The sequence below is a fragment of the Tetrao urogallus genome (assembly GCF_951394365.1).
Source record: "Tetrao urogallus genome assembly, chromosome: 8".
NCBI lineage: Eukaryota > Metazoa > Chordata > Aves > Galliformes > Phasianidae > Tetrao > Tetrao urogallus.
Genome location: NC_136821.1, coordinates 749,856 through 773,128, shown reverse-complemented (window position 1 = coordinate 773,128; position 23,273 = coordinate 749,856). Strand labels below are relative to the sequence as shown.

The 23,273-nt window shown below is 44.8% G+C and overlaps 1 protein-coding gene across 2 annotated transcripts in view; it reads left to right on the top strand.

Annotated features, from left to right (window-relative positions):
- Nucleotides 1–6,932: 6,932 nt before the first annotated feature.
- Nucleotides 6,933–23,273, top strand: part of GPD2 (glycerol-3-phosphate dehydrogenase 2) — a gene marked incomplete at both ends in the record, with an annotated part of 39,668 nt that continues 23,327 nt past the window's right edge. The window contains 5 exons of one of the 2 annotated variants that reach the window (XM_079538786.1): nt 6,933–7,031; nt 12,777–12,948; nt 16,990–17,114; nt 17,733–17,830; nt 18,850–19,013. In XM_079538786.1, coding sequence (XP_079394912.1) covers nt 6,933–7,031; nt 12,777–12,948; nt 16,990–17,114; nt 17,733–17,830; nt 18,850–19,013 — 658 coding nt within the window. Of the gene's footprint in view, nt 7,035–12,776; nt 12,949–16,989; nt 17,115–17,732; nt 17,831–18,849; nt 19,014–23,273 lie in introns of both variants that reach the window. The other variant, XM_079538785.1, reaches the window with a different exon arrangement.

Genomic DNA, 23,273 nt, shown 5'->3' with positions numbered 1-23,273 from the left:
TAAGCACAAACAGCAAGGAAGTTGGACGCAGTGGGGAGCAAGAGAAGGACGAGGATAGGAGGGCTGTTCTTTGTTTTGCCGTGGTTTTTTGTGACATGCCATGCAGCTCCTTTCAGGCCCGCTCACCGCGTGGGCAGCATTTTCCCCATATGGCAAACTGCTGCTTTGCTTCCACTAATTAGTGGAAGTTGGCCTGTGGGATTTGGGAACTTTAAATTTAGGGTGTAGGAACTTAAAATTTGTAGTGCGGTCTATGGCTTCAAGGGACTCTAACCCTGCCAGCTGTTTAGATATTATAGGCTGTGTTTCTGTGCTTGCTTGGTGAGGTTGTTCTGGGATAATTAGTTTAATTAAAGTGCTGTAACTTGTACTTAAGAACCTGAAGTAACCATCAGAGGCTTTAGGAGAGGATCCGGAGTGTCATCTTCAGCAGAGTTTTGGTGACAGCCCAATTCTGCATCTGCTGGAAGCTTGTCTTGGTGTGTGGCTTCACCTACAGCTGTGGCTTGCAGGAATGAGATTCAGAAGTCATGAGGGCGTGTGTCAGAGCCCAGATTGTGAGATAACCAGCTTTGGTTGCCTCTCAGCGTGCTGCTTTGTGTGTCACTGCTGGGCAGAGCAGAGCAGAGGGCAGCCCAGGAGATGGGAGCTGTACAGGTGCTTGGTGCTTGTGGGAGTGCTGCAGGGCAAGCATCTCCAGCACTGGCTGATTGAAGCTTTAATTACTGCCTTCTAAGATGCTTACTTTAGTTAGCGTGGTCTGACATACTATGTAAAGTGTTAACTGCTTTAGTCACTTAAGAAGCAAACAAGAACAGCTACATGGGACATGGTAGATGATTGTGTTGTGTGTGGGGTGTTAATGTGATCCCATTACATCCTTTTTTTTTTTTTTTTTTTTTCCATGTTCTTTGAGCATTTCCTATATGGATGCATTCTGCAAGCTGTCAGTATCTGCTCTTGAGCAGCACTGCCTGCAGTAAGAATCCTGATTACAGCCTGGCTCATTGCGGTCCTGGGCACCAGCACTGCAGCTACCTTTCAAGTAGCCCAGCCAGAAGGATCAAAAGCTTCATTACAGGGGTAGCAGTGGTTGGAGAAGCAGAGGTAGTGCAGAGTGCCCAGCTCAGCCTGCAGGGATCTTTGGTTTGGAGTTCGCATCACCCAGTGTTCACCTGAGGAGCTTTGGAACAACTGGAAAGCACTGGATTATACAATGCTACCGTACGAATGGCAGGTTATGCAAACCCTAGTGGGGGTGATTATAAGTTTTCTATTTTTGAGTCTTCCATTGAATGACTCACTTTATTAGATGTGTTCATTTAAAATGGAATGCGAAGCACCCAGATTCCATGGTAATGGCCTCATAAAGCGCTCAGATATACAACATAACAGATTGGATTTCTTCTCTTAATTTAACAGGTTTTGCGTCTCATACACCATGTCTGATGGCAGCATACAGGGCGTCACACTTATTGCAAAGCTTTACAGTTTGTATCCATCTGTCTCTGCATTTTTGCTAAAGTAGTCATCTTCCTCTGATCTCCAGCTTGCGGTACTGCATCTGAATCTTCCTTCGCTCCCTCCTCCCCCATTCCTTTCCCTGTGCTCTCTGCAGCTCTAGCCCCATACCTCGGTAATTAGAAGGGACCGGAGCCCAGAAGCGAGGCTAACTGGAGAGTGCTGGGAGCCCCACAGGTATGCGTGCTGGCAGGCTGCAGAGTGACACAACCCCAACCGACATGCCAGCCAACAGCAGGCTGCCTGCTCAGTGCCTGGCCGGGCGCTGCGGGCTGTGCTCCTCGTGGGCATCACAGCAGTCTGCTGCCAGTGGTGGGGAGGCAGAGACCTGTCGTGTGGGATGCCCTGCTCGGAAGCTTCTCTCAAGGACGGGTGTTGAAATAGTTTGTCTAGAAACAGGAGTAAGTTGTTCTCTGTCTGTCTGCTTTTTGGATTTTAAGCGTGGGGCTGGAGCAAAGCGGGAGAGCCCTGTCTTTGGCAGTGTTACTGGGGAGCAGAGCTGGGCTGGGCTGAGGGTCCTGCAGCTCTGGGCTGTGTGCTTCCCATGGTGAACTGCTGGCTGGGAAACTACGCTCCTCTCTACCACCCAGGGTGTGCACTGAGTTGCTGGGTAGGAATTCAGTGCAGGAGGGAGCGATTCCTGCTCTGAAGGCAGTTTGTAGTGAGTGCTTGGAAACCGAAAGCATGAGTTTGTCCTGATAAAACCTCTTGTGTGGTTCCCATTTCCTGTAGGCTGGCTCTTTCTTCTCCTTTGTACTACCTTCTGCAGTTTGTAGCACACTTCTGATAGGCAGGCTTAAGATAGCTACAAACTCGAGCTGATACTGCTGCATATCCCTGTGCACTGTGCTCTGCTGCCTTGCTGGGCAGTGTCCCCTGTGGGTTGCTTACCACATCTGGGCAGATCACGCTGCACGTGGTGCCTGCTGCTCGTACTGTGCCCTATGGCAGCAGAGGGCTCCCTGATCCCCTCATCCAGCAGCTTGATCTGTGGCCCACCAAGGGCTTCCCCAGCCCTGTAGCTGAGGACATGGACCTACAGGTGCTGCACATCAAAATATGCCTTGAAACGAGGGGTACGGCTTGCTCAACCTGGAGATGTACAGCATTGGACTGCACTTACAGCATTAACACAGTGTGTGCTGTTGGAGCCATTTCTAAAGGCCGCTCAGAATATTTGTGTTCTGGAAGGATGACTTATTTCAGACTGCGCTGCTTCATGTGCTGCATGCTGCTACGATATGTCTTAATATAAAATTCTGAGATTCCATCACAAGTTGTTGATCGCGGCTTGGAAGAGAGTCAAGTTTTATTATCTGCTTGGAATAGATGAGGGCTTTCGAGTTTAGGTTCTTGTCTGTATCTGTGGCATTCCGCATACAATCTTTGCCATAATTACATGGCCTGCATTCTTTCCTGTTTCCTCTCTGCTCTCTGGTTCATCCTGTTTGATGCTTGCAGTAGCCCTTGAAGCTCCTCTGTGACACGGGGAACACCTCCACAGGTGCATGCTTAGCGAGCCTGGCATTTCTCTGCCTGTGCTGGCACTGAGCCACAGGGCTGCCCAGGCCATGTTTGGGCCGTGCTGCTACCATCCTCCTGCCCAGAGCAGGGCTGTGTGGGTGAGGAGCTTCTGCGTGGGCTGGAGGAAGCTGCGGTGCTGGGGCTGGAAGGGGCCTTTGGAGCTCCCCAGTCCAACCGGCCCTGTACAGTTGCAGTGCTCCAACTGTGCCCCTGCCCCAGGGCAGAGCAGAGGTGAGGAGCACCTCCCTGCCCTGCTGGCCACGCTCGGTGCAATGCACCCCAAAATGTGACAGCTGTCCACACAAATGGTGTCTGTCACTGTTTCCAAGAGCTGCTCTCCCCTCCCAAGGGCCGAGGGACCAGGCCCCACGCTGACAGCCAGCTGCAGGGGCAGGAAGTTGGCCGTAGGAAGGGCACCAAGGTGCCACACCATTCCTGGTGTCACACTGTGGCAGAGCTGCGATGTGGCACATGGAACGTCACTGCGGTGTGGTTAGGGTGAAATGGGGTCTGGTGGCAGCGCCTTTGTGCCCTGCTGGAGGCCTTGCTCCTGTAGGGTGTAAAGCTTCAGTGGAGAAGGTGGGAAAGGTTAGTTTGCTAAAAAACAGTGGTTTAAAAGACACCGTTCTGAAGATTTTGCATGCCTCATCCAAGAAGCCAATTTTGAGTCGAGCTTTTGTGTGATTCTGATAATCTGTTAAAGGATGGTTGGTCTCCAGAAGCTGCTCGTGCATATGAAGGGTTGTGTTGCGCACCGTTAGTGCTGGTGACAGAGTGCTTCGAGGCTGTCTGGGCTGTGGCAGCTGTTGTGGGGGGCTGCTTATGGTGGCTGGGGCTGCTCAGACCAGTTCCCCCATCTGGGAGACCTGGGAGCTGTGGCACTGGGAGCTCCTGAACCAATGCAGCTGTGAGTGGGAGACTTTGGGTCAGTGCCCGCTGGTTCTGGAAAGGGAAGCAGGTGAGGTATGTCTCTGAATATGAAGAATAGGTGTAATGTTTGCAAGTATCTTATTTCCCAGCTGTGACCTAGAAGGCTTTTATTCTTTATGTGAGTATGTAGCTTGAGGATTTTAACAGCAAAATGTAGTCAGAAGAAAATAGTACTTCAAGCTACTGAAAAAAAATACCATGTAGTTATTTATGTAACTCACTGAGTGTCGAGTCTTTCTTTTATTATATTCATAAATTTGTGCAAACAGCTTGGAAATGTAGCACACAGATTTTTGTGCTTCTTCATTTATGCAGTGATACTTCTGGTTTGGTTCACGGGCGGAGAAAATTTAGTTTTGGTTGGTGCAGCAGGAGTTCTTTAACACAACTAAACATGTCATGGTCAACTGGTTACGAGATGTGATGTGATTCCTTCCTTTTTAAAAAGCTGGATTTCTTCAGAAATAACAGAATGTGTGTTAGAAGGGACCTCGAAAGACCATGCAGTGCAATCCCCCTGCCAGCACAGGAACACCGGGTCAGAGCACACGGGTGGGTTTTGAATGTCTCCAGGAAGGAGACCCCACCACCTCTCTGTGCAGCCCGTTCCAGTGTTCTGTTACCTTCATCATGGAGAAGCTTTTTCTGGTATTTACTTGGAACCTTCTATGTTGCAGCTAGCACCCACTGCCCCTGTCATTGGATGTCACTGAGAAGAGCCTGGCTCCATCCTCATCACAGTCACCCTTCACATATTCATAAACATGAATGAGGTCACCCCTCAGTCTCCTCTTCTCCAAGCTAAACAGACCCAGCTCCCTCAGCCTTTCCTTGTAAGGGAGATGCTCCAATCCCTTCACTGTCTTTGTGGCTCCAGGCTAATGAAAAAAACTTGGTTAATATGATCCAGCAGGACACACAGTTCTGGTATCACAATTCCCTTGCTTTGAGGAAAAAAAACCTGCCATAATTGTCAGGAATTTGCATAGTTACGTGAAGCAGTGCAGGTCTCTGGGGAGCTGGGATGGCGGTCAGCCCCTGCACCTCCAGCTTTCTGCTTTGGCCCTGCTGAGCAAAGATGTGGGGCTTTGGTTCTGATAGCTGTGTACCCAGGCTTCAAAGCTAAATGTGGTGATTTAAGGAGAAACAAGTGCTAGGACATACTTCCATTTGTTTTCTTGAAAGCCAGTGTTTTTTCTGTCATGCAAGTTGGCTTGTTGGAAGATGCTAATTTGTTCTTTTGAAACTTGCTTGGATTCTAAAGCATATTGTGTTCCCAGAGCAGGCGTTTGTGAGGCAGGGTCTTACAGCCGTATTTGAAGTGACTCTGTGCTGCTGCATAAGGTGTGTGGAACTCCTTGAAGGCTGCCTCCAGTTTGCAGTTGGAAGTTAAGTTATTATTCTAATGACTTGCAGAGGCCGTATGGTGACAACGCACAGTACACAGAGTGCTCAGTGTGTGTTTGCCATTGCCACGTGCTTTGTGCAGCCACGGGTGTGTGGCCTGATGCTCATTGCCTGCGTGTGTTCTTTGTAGTTCTGTTAATTCGGGTGGTGGGGGGGGGGGTTTGGGGCCCTCCTCCCAGTCACAAGATAGAGGAAAGGTGAAGTTGGTCTTTTTTGAGATTGAAGTATAAAGTCGGTGGAAAACTTGGTACTCCACTTGTGGTCCAATGAAGGTTGTCTTTGTGATGAGAACCCTGCAGAGTGTGTGCTGCTCTTCCCAAAAGCGCTGGGGAAGGTGCAAGTCCTCTTCCTGCACAACAATCGGTGCATCAGTACATACATCATTCCTGAAGCCTGCAGTAATTTGGTGTGCTTTCTCCCCCCAGCATGCTGCAAGCACAGTGAACAGAGCAAAGATGGTATCAATTCTTAAAGCAAGTTTTCTTACTTGTTTTGTTTTTTAAAGATCTTTGGTGCCACTTGTAATGCCAACTGAAAGGTGGAATGATGCCCAGAGCCTCCCTTGCCATGCTGCAGATGCACAGGGGTTCTCAGGGCTGTGTGTGCTGCCTGTGCCGTGTTGCAGCAGTGCTGTCTTTTGTGCTGGGGCTGCTGTGCAGAGCTGGGGCACAAAGCTGCCCTTGTCACCTCAGGACTCAGCTTTGTCTGAGCTGTTCTAACTTGACACATGTTTCTATGGGATGTGAGCTGCTTTGGTCCTGGCAGGATGGGTTGGGTTGCGCCTACTTAAGATTCAGGTCAGTTCCATGCAAATTTTTCATTCAGCCCCAAACACTGGGCCTTTTAAGAATGTTCCTGACCTACATAGGCCTGGCTTTAATACCTCTGAAGCTAGATTATAGAGTTCTGTGCTTGTTTTAAACCACTCGGTTTTGTCCCGTGCCTCCGATGCCGCTCAGTGCTGGAGGAGCCATTCCTGGCTGGCAGCTCATCGCCTCTGTGCTGTGCCTGGGTAGGATGAGCTGTGCTGGGGAGCTGTGGGAGCAGGGCTGTAATGCCTGGTGAAGACGTGGGATGGAGTGCTGTTGGGATAATTGGTTGTAAAAATGGTTTTGAGGGGATGGAGGGGAGCTGAAGGTGATCTCGCAAGCAGATCAGCTGTTCTGCTGCAATAAGGATGTGGTGGCCATGTGGCTGATGGCAGTGTTCTTACTCTGCTATTGCCACAGTATTGTGAGTACGTGTCATGTATGCAGGTACGTACAGCACCACGTATGTGTGTATCCACACATCTCCCCGTGTGCTTAAATACTCTTTTGTCATTCTGCTTGAGTTGCAAATACCAGAGCATTCTGGCTTGCCTCTGTCTACATTTGTTTAGAAGTCACTGCTATTGCGATGAAAATCGTTAATTAATCTATTGCTGCTCTTAAGTTCCAACTTGTCACAACATCATCTTCGTCTTCTACAAATGGTCTACTCTGTGTTGCCTACATTCTGACATGGTATAACTGCCTATTAATTTTTATCTTCTTTTCTTACAGTAAAAAATGGCATTTCAGAAGGCAGTGAAAGGAACTGTTCTCATTGGAGGAGGTGCCATAGCAACAGTTTTTGGCCTCTCTCAATTTTCTCAGTATAGAAACAAACACGTAAGTATTAATTATGACTTCTGATAAAATATGAAGCTTAAAATCTGTTTAAGCGTATGTTAGGCTTGTGCGAATAGCTTTGTTTGGGAAGGGGTGCCAAGAGCTCTCAGCTTGATTTGCTGTGTGCTATCTGGAGGATGGCATTCAGTGATGCTTCACCATTGCAGGTCTTTAACCAGTGGCAAAATATGATTCATGTAAATCGTTTTTCTTGTTTAAAAAATGTCCTTTGGATACCACTAAGGGATGTCATTTAGTTGCAGGAGAAGTGGGAAGTACCAGCTGAAGTACAGGTTGCTTGAAGTACGTAGAAACTCTAGATTTAGCTGAGAATCTCAGCTTTATACAGTGATTGTGGCGACTTTGGGGCAGTTCAGAAAACTGATAATTGTTCTAAGGTGGGATCTGTGGGAGGTCTTCTGCTTCTGGTAGCCCTGGTGTCTCACTGGGTGGGCACAACCTAGACAAAGATATGCTCGGGACATGGTTTAAGGCTGTATTTTGGGTAATAAAGGCACACTGATGGGATTCCCAGAGCAGTGAAGGAAGATGGTGAAAATACACTGATAAAGAAAGATAGTAGTAGCAGGAAGAGATAGTAGCTCCTGGTTCTAGACTGTGTCACTGTTGTAGGAGCTTCTTCCAGGTGAATTGGAGCAGCCATGTTTTGTTGTTTTCGTTTCCCACTTCTTAATGCAAAAACCTAGGAAAAACATCAGCAGAAGGAACAGGAGTGGTGGACTGCTTTTAGGCAGAGCTGGTGCTGATCAGCAGCTACTGGTTTTAGGCACATACCTCTTATTTCAGTGCAGTTGTGTTGTGCTTCAGAAGTTCATATATTTGTATGCTATGCGTGTAAAGAACGCATCTTCTCATCTGTTAGGTGTAGGCAGTGAGGCTGCTACCTCACTCCTGGCCAGCACTGCAATTGGTGTTCCATAGTGTCGCATGTAGGTGCAGTCAGAGCTCTGGCCTGATTTACTTCCATCTGGTTTGGAAAGAGCTTAAGGCTTAAGAGGGGCACCTCATCCTGCCTTTCAGCAGCTAGGTGAGCGGGTGCTCATTTTTTTAGGGTGCTTTCTGCTTCTCACCTTAGAAATGCAATTGGCCAGCTCCTTACCAACAGCAAGTTACCACAAGCTGCTTAGCTACGTATTTTCTGTGGGTTCCCATTCAAACCACGAGAGCTGAAACCCAGGGATACAGGTAGATCTTAACTTCATGAAGGTGTGCAGAATGGGTGTGAATAAATGAGAGTCTGAATCTTCTGGCTGTTTCCATGTGAAGAGGAGTAGAGCTGAGATGTTGGTAAAGCCAATGAGATGAGTCATTCCCAGGGAGCCTAGCAGGAAAGTGGATAAGCCAGGATCCTTATAGCTTCAGATACTGTTGCAAAAAATAAAGCCTAGCATTTTAAGTGAGCTTCCCATTGGACTGCCTGTTTTGAGCCTAGCTGCTAATCTAACTCTCTCTGGAGCAGTTATCATAGGATATTACAATCTGGCTTCATTACTGTTGGAAACTGCAGCTTCAAATCTTAGGACTGCTAAATAAAAGAAGGAGTTGGAAGGCACAACTGATCCGGGTAGATAATTTGTCATATATGCAATATTTCAAAACTCAAGAATTTCCAGTCTTCTGCCATTATTGGATGGTCGTTCCAAATTTCCAAAGGCAAATTAAAAAAAAAAAAACACACTTTAAAGAAAGTGGTGTCAAAATGAGAAAATCCACTTGTCCCTTGATGTCTGGACCTATTGTGTAGTGTCTGTCTACAAAGGATCTGAAAAAATTTCTAGCATATGTGTAAGCAAATGGATCTGTCAAGTGAACAGCGTGTTGTTTTCATGCTGTACTAACTTGCACATTTCCCACGTGATGTCCCTTAAAGCTTCTGCCTTAACCACCTAATGTAGGGCAGCAGGTGGAACGTGACTGCAGGGATTGACACACAGGAGGACAGTCCATTTGTAGTGTTGACATATCTAAGCTGTGGGCATGTCCTCCAGCCCAAGTGTCCTCTTTTTAATAATGCCTGCCAATCAAATGTATGCTAGGGCAAAGATCTCGTCTTCCTGTGCCAGGGAAGGATATTGCCCCAAGATGTGCACTAATTGGCTACATGTTGTAGGAAGTCTGTTTGTTATTTCAAGATCAGAATCCATCACATAATAAGACAGAAATAAAATGCAAGTAAAGCAGCATGCTTGGTTTGTAAGTGGCTGTGGGTGCCTGTGCTGTGCTTAGCATCCTGGGATTAGAGCCCCCAGGTGAGGAATGCAGACCTCCCTTGGTCAGTAATGCTGAGCACGCAGTGCAGTTGACTTATCTGTCTTTGTTCTGTGTTTGCTCAGCTGATGCTGGATGCTCCTGTGCAACTCAGCTGTCCCAGGTTGCCCCAAGGGAAAGCTAAGGGGTGGTGAGCTGCTGGCTCTGGAGAAGGGGTGGGAGATCCTTGGATCTGTTAGTTGGGCATATTAGTGCGTGGCTGGTCTGCTGAAAGCGATGAGTGTTGGCATTTTCTGGTGTGGGAACTGAAGTTGTTCTTGCTAGGCGTAAGGGTGAAAGCCTGGATGAGAATGGCCTGGGTAGTGCCATTAGCCTTGCATGGGTGTAAGAACTGGAAGGTGTTCACACCCTGGAAATAAAACACGGTGCATTCTGATCTGTCCCAATGTCAGGTTGTTTATCTCAACTTCTTTTCCTGTAACACACAGATAAAAATGCTGATGCCTGGGAGACTGTTTCTGCAACAGCAACTGAGGCAATAGAGTTATACGTTCCCTGATTGTGTATGGCATATGCAGGCATGCCAGAGGTTGAGTCAGTTCTCTGATTGTGTGTTGTTTTTTGAGCTGAGCGGGGAGAGCATGGGAACATGTGTTGACATGACAGAGTTGCTGAATTTAACTCAGAAGCTGATAGATGAATACTGCACTTCTGTGTTTCGGATGGAAACCCGATCGCTGGGATGTTTGCTGAATTAATGTGAAGGCTTAGTTCCCTTCTGTGCCACCTCTGTAAATTAAATTCATCTTGAACAATGCAGATAGTTCTCCAGCTTGGAAGCGCTACGTTCACTACTGAATCATGAGCTCCTGGAAATGAAAATCCTGTCTGAGATGAAGCTGGGCGCCTACACGGGGCTTAAAATACACAGCCTGCCTGTGTGGGAGTTCTGGCCTCGTGTGTTCAGACAACTGAACGATAGAAATGGCCCCAGTGCTGCAGCCTGCCTTGGTACCTCTTCTACAAGCGCTTCCAATGGCCCAGGTGCCGCGGCCAGCCTTGGTACCTCTGCTGCAAGCACCTCTAATGCTAATGGTGATAGAGGAATGGAAATGGTGATTTCTCTCGCTTTGTAGCTGGTGACAGTTGCCGAGTTCTTATTTTGTGTGCCTGTTTTATTGAGCCCGGTGGGCTAGCAGCAGATACGATGGGGTATTGTTTGGTTTTCTGGGTTTGACTGTGAGCCACTGCTACTTTCTCTCTGTAGCCACCGAGGCAAAAGCGCTGCTTTGCTGTGGGGCTGCGCTGGGTGCCTGAGTGCAGCCCTGTTCTGGTGAGCGTTGTGGGGCAGCAGGAATTGCTCATTGCAGGGAGTCCAGTGCAGACAGCGATAACGTGATAATGCATCGGAGCTTGCTTTGGGCTTTTTAATTACTTTCATTTTCTTTTTTAATGAATAGGGATGATGAATTTGCCTCCGTGAACCTACCTGGAGATTTACATTAGCCAAATTAACAAGAATGCTTGCTTATGGATTACTAGATCACTTTATAACTTGATGATTGAATTCAGACTGCCAAACTACATTTCTTCTCACTAAGAGCGTAATCAAAACCATTCAAGGAACTCTTGCCTGAGAAATTGTAGATATAAACAGCAATTGCTTATTTCAGTAAACACACTTGTTCACTGCCAAACTAATCACGTTATTGCAGATGGAATCCCTGTATGCAGCTTTTCTTCAGTCTCACATTTAATTGACAGCAAGATGAATCATATCTATATCAATTCCTAGGCTGCTAATCACTGTGCTTACTTTCAGTTACTCGTGTGCTGATCTCTGAGCTTTTGCTGTGCCAGGGACTGTTTGCTTGGAGCTCTCTTTTACTATATTTGTTGTAGATAATGCATTTTAAAGAAACTAAATGGTGTCAGTGCTTCACGAACTCTGACTTTTTATTGTATTCCTTTTCCTGAAGTTAAGGTAAGCACTTAGGAAATAGTCTGTAGTGCCACAGAGGGCAGTGGTAGTGCTGGCTGTTACCTTCCTGTGCTGCACTGTTGCAGTTAGCCAGTATGGAAGTGGAAGAAAAGCCTTTGTGTTTCAGTCTATGTGATCCATGCTTGAGATGAACTTGGTCATTAGTTGTGCGTTTTGAATGTGCTCTTTCTTCAGGCAGGCTTAGAGGTTACTAGATCACATTGTCAGTTGCAGTGATACGTTTATCACAACATTGAGAGATAATACATTTCACTTACAGTTCAAGCCAAGTCAAGGCTTCAGTGCGTGGTTGAGTTCACCGATAATTTACAGAGGTCCTGCAAAAATCCCTTCTACCTTAGGCTTCCCAGGTCTGCTAACAGAGCTCCCAGAAGCACAGAATTGCTGGCTGAAGAGGAGCTGCACCATTTGGCCGGTAGCTGCTGGAAACCTCTTCAGCTGCAGATAGGAACAGATGGCTGCAAGTGACAGAGCTACCTTTTGTCAGTCAAGCTGTTTCGCTATGGCAGGTGTATATTCCCTTCCCTCTGCAAATGCCAGGGAAGCACTTGGAGTTCTTAAAACTGAAGGTGGCTTGTACATGCAGATAGCTCTCTGCAGCTTCTGGGCACTGCGGGACTGCTGGGAGTGGGGAGAGCAGCAAGGCAGGGCATGCTGCTGGGGGGCTTGTAGTGGGCTTTGTCACTTGAATGTAGTTTCTGTCCTTTCTAGGAGCCCTGGGCACAGGCTGTCTTACATCAATTAAATCTGCTGCTTGGACTGAAGATGCATGGTATTCATAGAATCGTTAGGGTTGGAGAAAACTTCTAGGATGCCCAAGCTCAGCCCACCCCCAGCATGCCCACTGACTCTGTCCCTTAGTGCCACGTCCACACAGCTCTGGAACACCCCCCAGAGATGGGGACTTAGGGCATAGGGCTCAAACACTTGGGTTTTTGTTTTCTGCTTGTGCAGGAAGTGTAACTTCCAGGAAATAGTCTGAAAATGAGTGGCCTTAATTTCCTGTTTATTTTGGTCCATTCTGCATCTTCCAGTTAGTTACCCTGACCCCAGTGTCCCAGTCTCTGCAGTGCGTATTTTTAAAATACAATGGTTTAAAGGCATCTTCTGGAAGTGCTGCTGGAAAACATGGGTCCCTTGGGTCTTCAGAATAAACAAGCAAAAAACAGGCAAAATAGTGAGAGGAACTCAGTGCCTAGCTGTGTGCAGTGAGGGGCAATGGTGAGTGAGGGAAACCTGGGAGGAAGAGAGCTGGAATGCAAAGCAATGCTGGAGCTCCAAGCAAAGAGACAACCAGCATAGCTTTTTGATCTTGCATGTTTTTAATAGTATTTGCTCCATAATGCTTTAATACAGTATTATCATTACATAAAGGTAAAGCAACTTGAAATGTTTCAGTTTACCTTCTGGGTAACAGGAAGTGCTGTGATTTGTTGCATGCATATTTAAGTGTGTGTGGCTGTTGGATACACATAAAATGCGGATCTTTGTTTTGCTTTTAATCATTGTAGGGCACCCTGGTGAATGTTCAAGCTGCAGAAGCAGTGACTGTTCCCATAAAGAGCGATTTTCCTACAAGAGAAGAGCAGATTTCCACACTAAAAAACACACCTGAGTTTGACGTTCTTATCATAGGTGGAGGAGCAACAGGAAGTGGTTGTGCCTTAGATGCAGTCACTAGAGGTAAGACTTCATTCTTGGATTACATGGTTTATAATCATTAATCAGATTGGCTTTCAAAAGCCATTTGAAGGTAAAGAATGTGTCCTCTGAATGCCTGTTTATAAAACTGCCTTCTGATCTCAGGAGCAAAAATGAACCCGAAGGAAAAAAAAAAAAAATCTTGTTATATTTTATTTCAGCATGGTTTTCATTGTCTAAATGCTTACATGCAGTTCACATCAGTTCTGACCCTCTGCTGGCTGCTCTTGGATGGATTTCTCCTCTCTTGCTTAGTGGGTTTACCTGCAGTTACACTTGCATGCCTGCAACAGAGAAGACAGCAGTTGCACAACGTTGTAGTGCACACGTTATTTCTGAATGGAGCAAGCATGAATTCACAATGAGGCACACGGCTCTCAAGCTCATGTTTCCTGTAACGTGAGATCTACAACCTCTGCTAATGCTCTGTACTGCCTGTGGCACTGCAGGGTTAGGGAAGGCTGTTTGAATGTACTGGGGAGCCTACTCCCAGCCTTCAGTCTGTAGCTGCATGCAGTAGGTTCGTGCTCTCCTGGCTCCTCTTTTGTGAGATTAGCTGTGTAACTGGTTTAAGAAGCTACCTAAGTGAAAAAACTAATTGTTAACCTTCTGTCAGAAAGCTTCAGGTAAAATAAGTTCAAGGTGATGCTTTCTACCTGACTTCTGCAAGGGGCTGAGAATGTCTGTATGGCTGTGGGCTGCTGCCTGACAGATGTGTGGCAGCTCGTCTGTCCTGTGCAGAGCTCTGGTTCTGGGGGGAATGCAGGGCATGAGCACCTACTGTTGTCCTCCCTGCATGATAACTTTGGCTTCTACTCAAACTCAATGGCTCTTGGAGGGAATCAGTAATTTTACAAGTTTGGTGAATATAAGTCTCCAGATGCATAGGTAAAAATGCACAGGTTTCTGAGAGAGAGGCTGGAGCATCAGCTTCTGTTCAGTTGAAATGCTGTACTGTATTTTTATTTTAAAAACCCAGAAGAATTAGAACTGTGGGATGTGTTCTTTCGGTTGCTGTTTTCAGTGGAATCGGCCAATGAAAGAGAACAGGCCTTCATTGGTATCTGTATTTTTGACCTTGCTATTTCCTTTTTTGTGTTTGTTTTTTTTTTTTTTGAACTGAAATGCAAAATATAAAATAGTCATAAAGTTCTTAAGGTTGCTTAACATGTAGATATATGTCAGAAGAGGTAAAACCTGACTCCAGGAATGTTACATGGAGTTTAATTTGGAGAATACCTGGCCAGAAGGTGTGATCGTTTTGAAACAGATTGAGCAGCAAGGTCTGCTTCATTGTTCTTTATTATTAGCTACCACAAATCAAGTTACTGTTTTTTTTTTTTCATTTATCATTAAAAGTAACTTTGGACCTTTTCATTTCTCCCTTTGCCATACTGTGGTAGAAAATACAGTTGTAAAGCATAGAGAAATTATTGTAGGTAATAGTTCCTTTTACTAGATATTCTGATTATATCAGTGGATTTCTGAAGTGTGAAATATTCCTAGGCATTTGGTTAATGAATTGTGTGTTGTTGCTGTTCATTCATGGAACTTGCTCTTTTATTATGTTTGCTTCACTTAACAACAAATTTTGCTTTTCATGAGTTTGATATATTTTCGCCAAATTATTTCTGATTGTATCCATTAATCTTCAGTCACATTTGACAAAAATAAATTACTCTGATCTTTGGAAGTTACCAGTAATAATTAGTTTAAGGACAGAAGTTTTGGGAGACCAACAGATGTTAAAATGGCATAAAGGAGCCCTGAAAGATGGAGAGGGAAGGACCCAAGGGCCGACTGCTCGTGCAGATGCTCCTTGGGCTCACGTGTCACTGTGCTGCTGGTGGTCCCAAACCTGGACCACCGAGTTTCATTTTCTCCTTGTCTGCCTGATTTCCAGATTCCTCCAGTTGGAGGGATCTGCCATAGCAAGTTCTGTAACTGACTGCCACCTCCCTGTGTTTATGTCTGTTCTGTAAGCAAAAGATGGCCACAAAGCTATCCTGCGCTGCTTTTCTTCCTTGGGTTTCCTTATGCTCGAGTATTGATGTCTGGCTTGCAGCTGTGCGCCTAATCCAGCCTCGTGCCTGCCCTGGATCATTGAGAAGCATCTGTTAATCATGCATTTCCCATGGTCCGGCCTTCTAACAGCGATGCTGCTGTCCCACACTGTGTCTGTGCAGGAGTACTGCTGGCAGTGCTGCCACATCCCTCACCCGCAGAGTTGCATCCTGTCCTGCAGTGCAGCTGGGGACACAGCAAGCCTGCAACCCCTCTCCAAGTGTTTGTCAGAATATGCATTATAATGCAAAGCGTTCTTCCGGAGGCACTCTGTGTTCTGGATTAGTGAGAATGTTTCTGAGCCCCATGCTCATCCCTCCTTTGTGCTAGGGAAAGACAGCAGCTGGCAGCCTCACACCTGTCTGAGTGTCTGCAAGGCTCTGTGCTGTCTGGTAGCTAACACTGTGTGTGGGCCCTTTGCCTGTACAGGGTGTAAAAGAAGGATGTCTGTGTTGCACTATGTGCATTATAAGCTGCAGATCAACTCTTCTTTCCTGCAGTTCCTAGCGAAGTTGCTATATTTTGTATTAAGTCTTAATTACAAGACTTCATGTATATGTATATAAGGATGTGTATCCGTAGAGTGTGTGTGTGTGTGTGTATCGTGCTCTCCTTTGCTCTCCTGGATGAAAATGCAGAGGAGAAAAATAATGAAGTGAAACAGCTTTTACACATCTTCAGAGATGGAGAAGGTCTGTCTGGTTAGTGGCACTCATAACCAGGGAAGCTGGGATTTGGTAACTTGTACATTGATAATGGCTGTTTAATTTTGTTAGTAAAATCAATTTATGGCAAGCTCATGTTTGGACAAACTCTTCAGTTATGAGTGAGAAACCCGAATATTAGAAGTAGTTCATTTGCTTCACAGTAACAATCAGTGGGAGCTGGTTTATCTTTGAACACTGGGGATTGAAATTTTGGATTGTTGCTTTAAAGGCTGGCATACACTTGGGTTTGGATGGGCTGATAAGCAGAGGTGAATGCTGAATTCTTAATCCCAAAAGGCTGTTCAGACTTGGATTCAGAAAGCTGTGGAGCTCTGCATGCTCCTTCTTAACCCTGTGGCTGTTGGTAGTCTCACTGGAAAGGGCTGCAGGTTTTCAGCCTGTAGAATGGATGTATTGTCTGCTGCTCTGTTACTTTTATGTAGCCTTGTGCTGCACTTAGGTATCTTCCTTCTACATGGAGGAAAACCTTCCTCCCTCCTTCCCTGTTTCATTCAGTCTCTGAAACAAGTAAGGCTGTGCTGGAGCTCTGCCACTGTCACTGGAGTTCACCATGCTTTTCCTTGGAAGCCTTCCTCCAACCACTTCGTCACTTCTTTCAGTGGGGTAGCCTTAAAGTTTGGTTGACTGGTTTGGGGTGTTAGCAGTCTTGTTGGGAAACCTTCTGGGGAGCAAATAATGGCAGTGCCCACATTCACAAGATGTCACAGGGATGACTTGCAAGCATCAATCCCGTAAGCTCTTTCTTGAGCGTGCACCCATTGCAGGTGGGCCCTGTTCTGGCACTGGGAGCCTCTGGAGCAAACTTTGGGGAGAAGGCAGGGTTGCCAGTTATCTGTCTAGCTGCTGTGCTGTTGAAATAATTAGTGTGATAGTTTGAGCTCTCTGCTGCAAAGAGTTAAGGGGATTCATGAAAATATTCTGTTCCTGCCATGAATACAAACTATAATTTGCTTGAGGGAGCGTGGCCCCTATAATGTACTGTAATGCCTTTCTATTGTGAAATATCCAGGTTTTAATGTGCTTCTGTTTAAGTTCTGTTTTGACTTTTCCCTCAGGAAGAAGGCTAAAATTTTTCATTACAATATAGACAGTGCACTACACTTTGAATACAAATTTATCCATGTACAGAGTAATTTTTCTTGTGATTGTCTCTACCCTAGAGAAGTGTCTTTAATGAATTACATACAAATTGTGTAATTTAAGAAGTTAATTTGGTTTTCTGGTAACACAGGACTAAAAACAGCCCTTCTAGAAAGAGATGATTTCTCATCAGGGACCAGCAGCAGGAGTACTAAATTGATCCATGGTGGAGTGAGATATCTTCAGAAGGCCATCATGAAGTTGGATTTTGAGCAGGTAATTGTTTATGCAGGTTGTTAAGCAAAAATTGCTGGTAGACACTTTCCCTATCCCAATTACATCAGAGTTCTTTATTTCTTTTTCTAATACTTGACTGCACGAGTGGCTTTGGATTGCAGCACAGAAAATGTCTTCTCCAGTTGAGCTTTCCCAAACAGGGAAACTGGTGGTGCCCTTTCTTGCCAAATTCACTTACAGGCAATCCAATGCTACCTTTTAGACAACTGTACCTTTTAGACTGTGGATGTGTTGGGGAGGGAGGGCAGAAACCCTGACTTGAAAATAGAAGGAGCTTCTTAGCTGTCAGGCTGCAGAATCTGGGGGAGTGAGGGCTGTCCCGGTGGTTCTGAAATGGGTGGGGAAAATATGACAAATAAGTGATTGTGTACATATGATAAATAAATGATTATGTGATTATGTATGTGATTAACATTGCATGTACTTTTGTGTTGCCTCAGTCTGGTGGAAGTTGATGTTGTTGCTTTTAGAAATCAATTTGTCTCACTGAGACTTCTCTAATTTAAAGTACATTTTGATGAACAGTTTTCTCATTAAATGTTGCATTTTGGGGCACAATTGGGTAACTTAAAATTCATGTGTACTTATTTTTTTCAGTACAAGATGGTGAAAGAAGCACTCCAGGAGCGTGCAAACCTACTAGAAATAGCTCCTCACCTATCAGCTCCTTTGCCTATCATGCTGCCTGTTTACAAGTAAGCTCTACTATCATATCTGTCCTTTAGCACGTCCTTCGACAAGCAAGCTATTTCCCTGGAGAAGTTTCCAGATGCCTTTTCCCAGTTGTGTCTTTATACCTGTCACAACCTTCTTGTCTTCCCAGAGGTGAAGCAGTGTTGTAGAAGCATGAACTGCCCACACGGATGAGCCTGGTATCACTGCTGCCAGTAGCACCTCTTGGACTCCAACTTCTTGGTGCATTTTAACCATTACAGTTGGAGTAGAGGAAGGGAATTTGCAGCTGGAATGAACTCAGAATTCCCAGGATATTATTTACTGTTCTTTCCAGTACATCCTTGTCTTCAGTGCACGCTATTAACGTTTTCTTCAAAATGTACTGTGTAGTCCTGACAGCTACCAGTGTTCTGTGCAGTAATTTAGTGTGCTGCCTTCCACTGTACATGGCACTTTGGTGTTAAGAGGACAGTTTTTCCTCCTGAGGAAGACTTTCAGTGATTTGGGTTAGGCTTTTAGCTCTGTGATGTTCAGTAGAACAGGCTACTCAAAGCAGTGAGCTTTTGATGAATCTTCCTAACGTGTGGCCATATTCCTGTCCTACAGAGCAGGCCTGTAATAGCTGGAGCTCACGTAGGTCAGCAGTGGGCTACATTTATTTGGTCTTACTTGTGTAGGAGGCATTAGGTCTTCCAGCTTATCTTGACTCCTCAAATGCATGTGCTGAAGCAGTCTGGTTCTTCCTTCAGTGCTCAGCTTTGATCCCTCATCTTAGGCTGAAGTAAAAAAACAGTAGTCTGAATTCTAGAAAAAACAAGTGCTGAATTTAGTTGACTTCCTGCAGTGAGGAGACCAGCTGAAAATAGCAAACAGTATGTAGCGTTTTGAACGTTCACTTCACATGATGTTGTGAACTTGTTCAATAGTACAAAAGTAAAACCAGCCCAATGCAGCATGCTGGGTTATGAGAAGTATTACAAGAAGTGTGAGCTTTCACTTCTTAACTTCCCGTGAGGTTAAATTATTTTTTTTCTTGCAGATGGTGGCAGTTGCCATATTACTGGATTGGAATAAAACTGTATGACCTCGTGGCAGGAAGTCAGTGTCTAAAAAGGAGTTATGTCCTCAGCAAGTCGAGAGCCTTGGAGCACTTCCCAATGCTGCGCAAAGACAAGCTTGTTGGAGCTATTGTCTATTATGATGGTATGTTCCCCTTACGTGACTTTTACTATGCTGTTCTGTATCTGGGGAGAGGGGGAAGGGAGGAACACATGTACATCAGCTGCACTGACTCTCCAAAGGGAAGAATGACTTGAAGGATTCAGTTCACATCTTAATTTATGTCTATCGAATTGATGCTTACGTTGCTCACTAGAGCAATTTATGGGATATAGAAGAGGATATGTTTGTTTTTCCAGCTAGTAATTGTAGCTATATGTGAAAGCCTCCTGATGTTGTGGTGATTCCAACAACTTTTCAGCTGTGCTGGAGAGGCAAGGCTCTTCCTGCTGCAAATACTCTACGCATGTGGTACTTGCTGCTCAGCCTGTTTTATGTTGGACGTCCTCACGACTGATAGAGCAATAAAAGCTACTCTAGATCAGCTAAGTCATATCTTGTTGGATTTCCAAATCCTGTGCTTACCTCAGACTTTGCCTTTATTTAACAGGAAGTTACGTCCCCAGTATAAAGCATACTCTGTGTAGCACTACTTGCAAGCATTTGCTCTGAATTCTTCTCAGACTGAATACATCTTCCAAGTTATTACATGTCAAGCAATTGTGGTCATTCTGATAGTTTACTGTAGTACTTCTGGTTTGGAAAGAGTTTCAAAGATTTCTGCTAAAACACCTTTGAGTAGAGTTACAGAGTCATGTGAGGAAAAAGTTGCCTCCAGCTTGAGTTGTTATGAAGACTGTTGGTTACGATAGATTCTGATATGTTTTTGTGTAACATACACACACAGTCAGCCTTAGAGAGAACAGATGCTTGCTGCAAGTATTCTGATGCTGCATTTGTTTTGAAAGAGCAGTTCTTGTGTTCAGAAGTGTTTCTGCTTACTCAGGAGCACAAATGTGATGCAAGAATGCTGGTAAGTCTCCTTATTTTGTTCTGTGCAACAAGTACTGGTAAGTCCCTAGCAGAGTGTCACAGCAATAGGTGTCACAGCGTGTCTTCTGAGCAGAGTCCCTGTTTATATCCCATCAGTGTCTGCAGATACTGGAGGCAGTCTGAAACAAAACTGGTAAAGGATTAGTTGGTTTCCTTGGCATAGAACTACCTGGAAGTCTTGCTTGTCCAGAGTATTAGCACTTGTGTTGGGTCAGGTGTCTTGAGCTTTGTCCAAACTGTGACATCTCAGTGCTTTCTACCGTTATGCAAGCTGTATCCCTGAACTGACAGAACTTCAGTGTTCTTAGGTACTGAATTTTGTATGGATTCTAAATGCTGGAAAGACTTGATTTGAAGTATACTGTCATAACTGCTTTCTTGATGCACTGGGTTCTGATAGCATATCTAGAAGACAGAGCACTTTTGTTTTGTAGCAGATTTGCATGCTGTTTTGTAGCATGTTTAGGTGGATTGTTTATTCCCTGTTTTCCACTTCCCTTATTTTGCTTCCAAAAGAGAAAGTTCTCCTAAAACTTTCTCCATAATGAGGCTGTTTTGGTAATATCAAAGCAGAAGTGTGTCAAGGATAGGAGGACAAGAAGGTGCCGGATTCCTTGCAGGCCTGGAGGAGCCCTCTGATGGATAAATAGCTTAGATGCTGACGTGCCTCAGTAGTGGCACAGTTCCACTTAGTTTTTACCTGGAGATGTTGTTGCTTTTTGACCTTTTGGAAACCAGGAATGTCTTCACACACAATTGATGACAGAGGCTGTACTTTTCTCTTTTTAGAACTTCATTTATACTATTCATCAGCTTATCAATAGGGGCTTTTGTACTGGGAAGAAGTAGGAGGGCCTTTTGAAACATGCTGGCTTGGGTAATATTAGCGAGGCCGCTGGCACAAGTGCATGCTGGTGACTGTGAGCTGTCTGACACTGAGGCCAGTAGAGTGAAAAATAGACTGGGATGCTTGTGAGCATAGATTCTTATTTGGGAGTGCGGTGAGAGTTAAAAGATGGACTTAAATTCTTCTGAGAGAGGTAAAAACTTACTTTTAGTTTAAGATACAGAGGAAATAAATGGTTATTTGAAAACAAGATTCTTTTAATGGGGTTTTGTGGCATTTTAACTGGGTCAATTGAAAGAAATAAAACCCTTCACGTACCATAACGAGAGCTGCTGTAAATAATGCACAGAAGTAATTCAGGCTTATTTTTTCATTATTATAAGCTATTCCTTCTCTTAGGCTGTTAAGAGATCCCAGGAGTTCATAAGAACAATGAATTACACTGTAATTAGCTTCTCAAAAGAGCACTATGGCTTGGGAATCTATAATCTATAATCCATTGAAGCCTTTCCTGATGAAATAGATAATTTGGACATATCATGACCCTGTACAACTCCAGCATTCTGAAAGTATACAGTCACAGGATAACCTTAAAGATAATCTCTGAAGTTTCTCTGAATAATTGTTTTAAACGGTGTTACAATAGATGTAAACATTCGGTGCCAAGATGCCACGTGGTTTTTCCGTGGCAAACATCTGTGCAGCAGCAGAGATCATAGAATCATAGAACAGTTGGGTTGGAAGGGACCTCAAGGATCATGAATCTCCAACCCCCCGCCATGGGCAGGGCCACCAACCTCCACATTTCATAGCAGCCCAGGCTGCCCAGGGCCCCATCCAACGTGGCCTTGAGCACCTCCAGGGATGGACGGGGCATCACAGCCTCTGGGCAGCTGTTGCAACACAGTGATGCTGGCAGGACTTCCAGGCTGATGGGGTGAGATCTCAAAAGCAGGTGTTAGGTTTTGCCTCTGGTGAAATTTGTTTGTGCTCATGTTATTACCAGCTTTGCTTTGCTTTTCTCTTAAAGCTGTGGGCTGCTATAGATCAGATTACACACTGATCTTTTTCTCTAAGAAATACTACTGGCAGTTAACATCAGCACCAACCAAACAAAATGTGCAGCTCCTTAAAGCCTCAGCTGAATGCAGAGGAGCTTCTGAAAGGCAGAGGTGTCATCAGCTGAGTGATGCAGCTTTGAGGTGTGTGTATGCAGGGTAAAGCGAGAATGACAGCGTTCTGTCAGTTCTTAAGGTCCCCCATCCAGAATGAGACCTGACAGGTAGGTGTGTGCCACAGTGTTTCTCCACTGGTCAGCCTATGGCCCATGGTCTGTGTGGGCTCACGTTACCCTATGAAGCGTTTATTCGTTCATCTTGATCAATTAACTTGTGCTCTGTCAACACGAGTCAGCCAGCACACTACATTGTAAATCTATTAATTGGAATTTTAACAAGTCCAAAGGAATGGAGCGTAGAAGGGAGTGGAAACTGAACTTAAAGTGGAGAAGGGAAAGATATGGTTGAATTATGCTCACTTTAATTCTTTCACCAGAATTAGTCATGAATAAGAGCATTAAGTCATGGCAAAAAAAAAACGAACAACAACACTCAGAACATCTTAAAATAGGTCGTGTCTTTCCTCTTCATCCATGTTTTCTCTGTGTAAGTAATAAATAAAATTCTTATCTCATATTCTTGTGTTCTCTGTTCCTGCCTCTATCATAATTCCTGTCTCTATTGTAGCGCCTTTGTATCTGTAGCTGTAAATAGCCCAGCTAGCAGCATCTTGCTGTTGGGCATGTTGATTGCCACCACCAAAGGGAAGAATTTAAACTGCTCATTATGTGGGTTACTTTTTAATTTGATAAAACCACCTCTCCAGTGATATTAGCGTTGCCACCAATACTGCCTTGCAAAGACAAGAAACAGCAATGCTCTTTGTTTTTTTTTCTGTAATTGTTGATCAAACCAGTGGCGTGTCAAGTGATCCATTATTCACGAATATTTTGTATTCTGCAGTGTTGCCACGGTCGTCTTAATTACATTTTTTAAAATTGTTTGTACAGGCAAAAAAAGATGGTGCATTATGAATGTTGGAAGTACCAGCAATAGCAAATCAGAGGCTTTACCAGAGGCTATTCTTGCTCCGTCTCAGCATCGGGAAACTAAAGCATATGTTGGATGTTAGCCTGGGTGTACACAATGTGTCCTATTTATTCAAGGTTTTCTTTGAAGCCACAACTTACAAGTTTGTTTCTTAGGGGTACATGTCAGACTGCATTTAGCATTTGTTGGTATTAGGATACTCCTGAATAGCAAAAAGGCAACATTTTGGGGGAAGAACGTGGCTGCTATCTGAGCAGTGATCTGTCAGTTCCATTTATGTAGCTCAAGGAAAACTAGAAGGGAGGCACTATGGAGAGCTGGCCTGAGATCTCAAGATCATATGCAGAATTATTTTAAAGCATTTTAAATGGAAGAATTAATCTCCATTTAAATCAT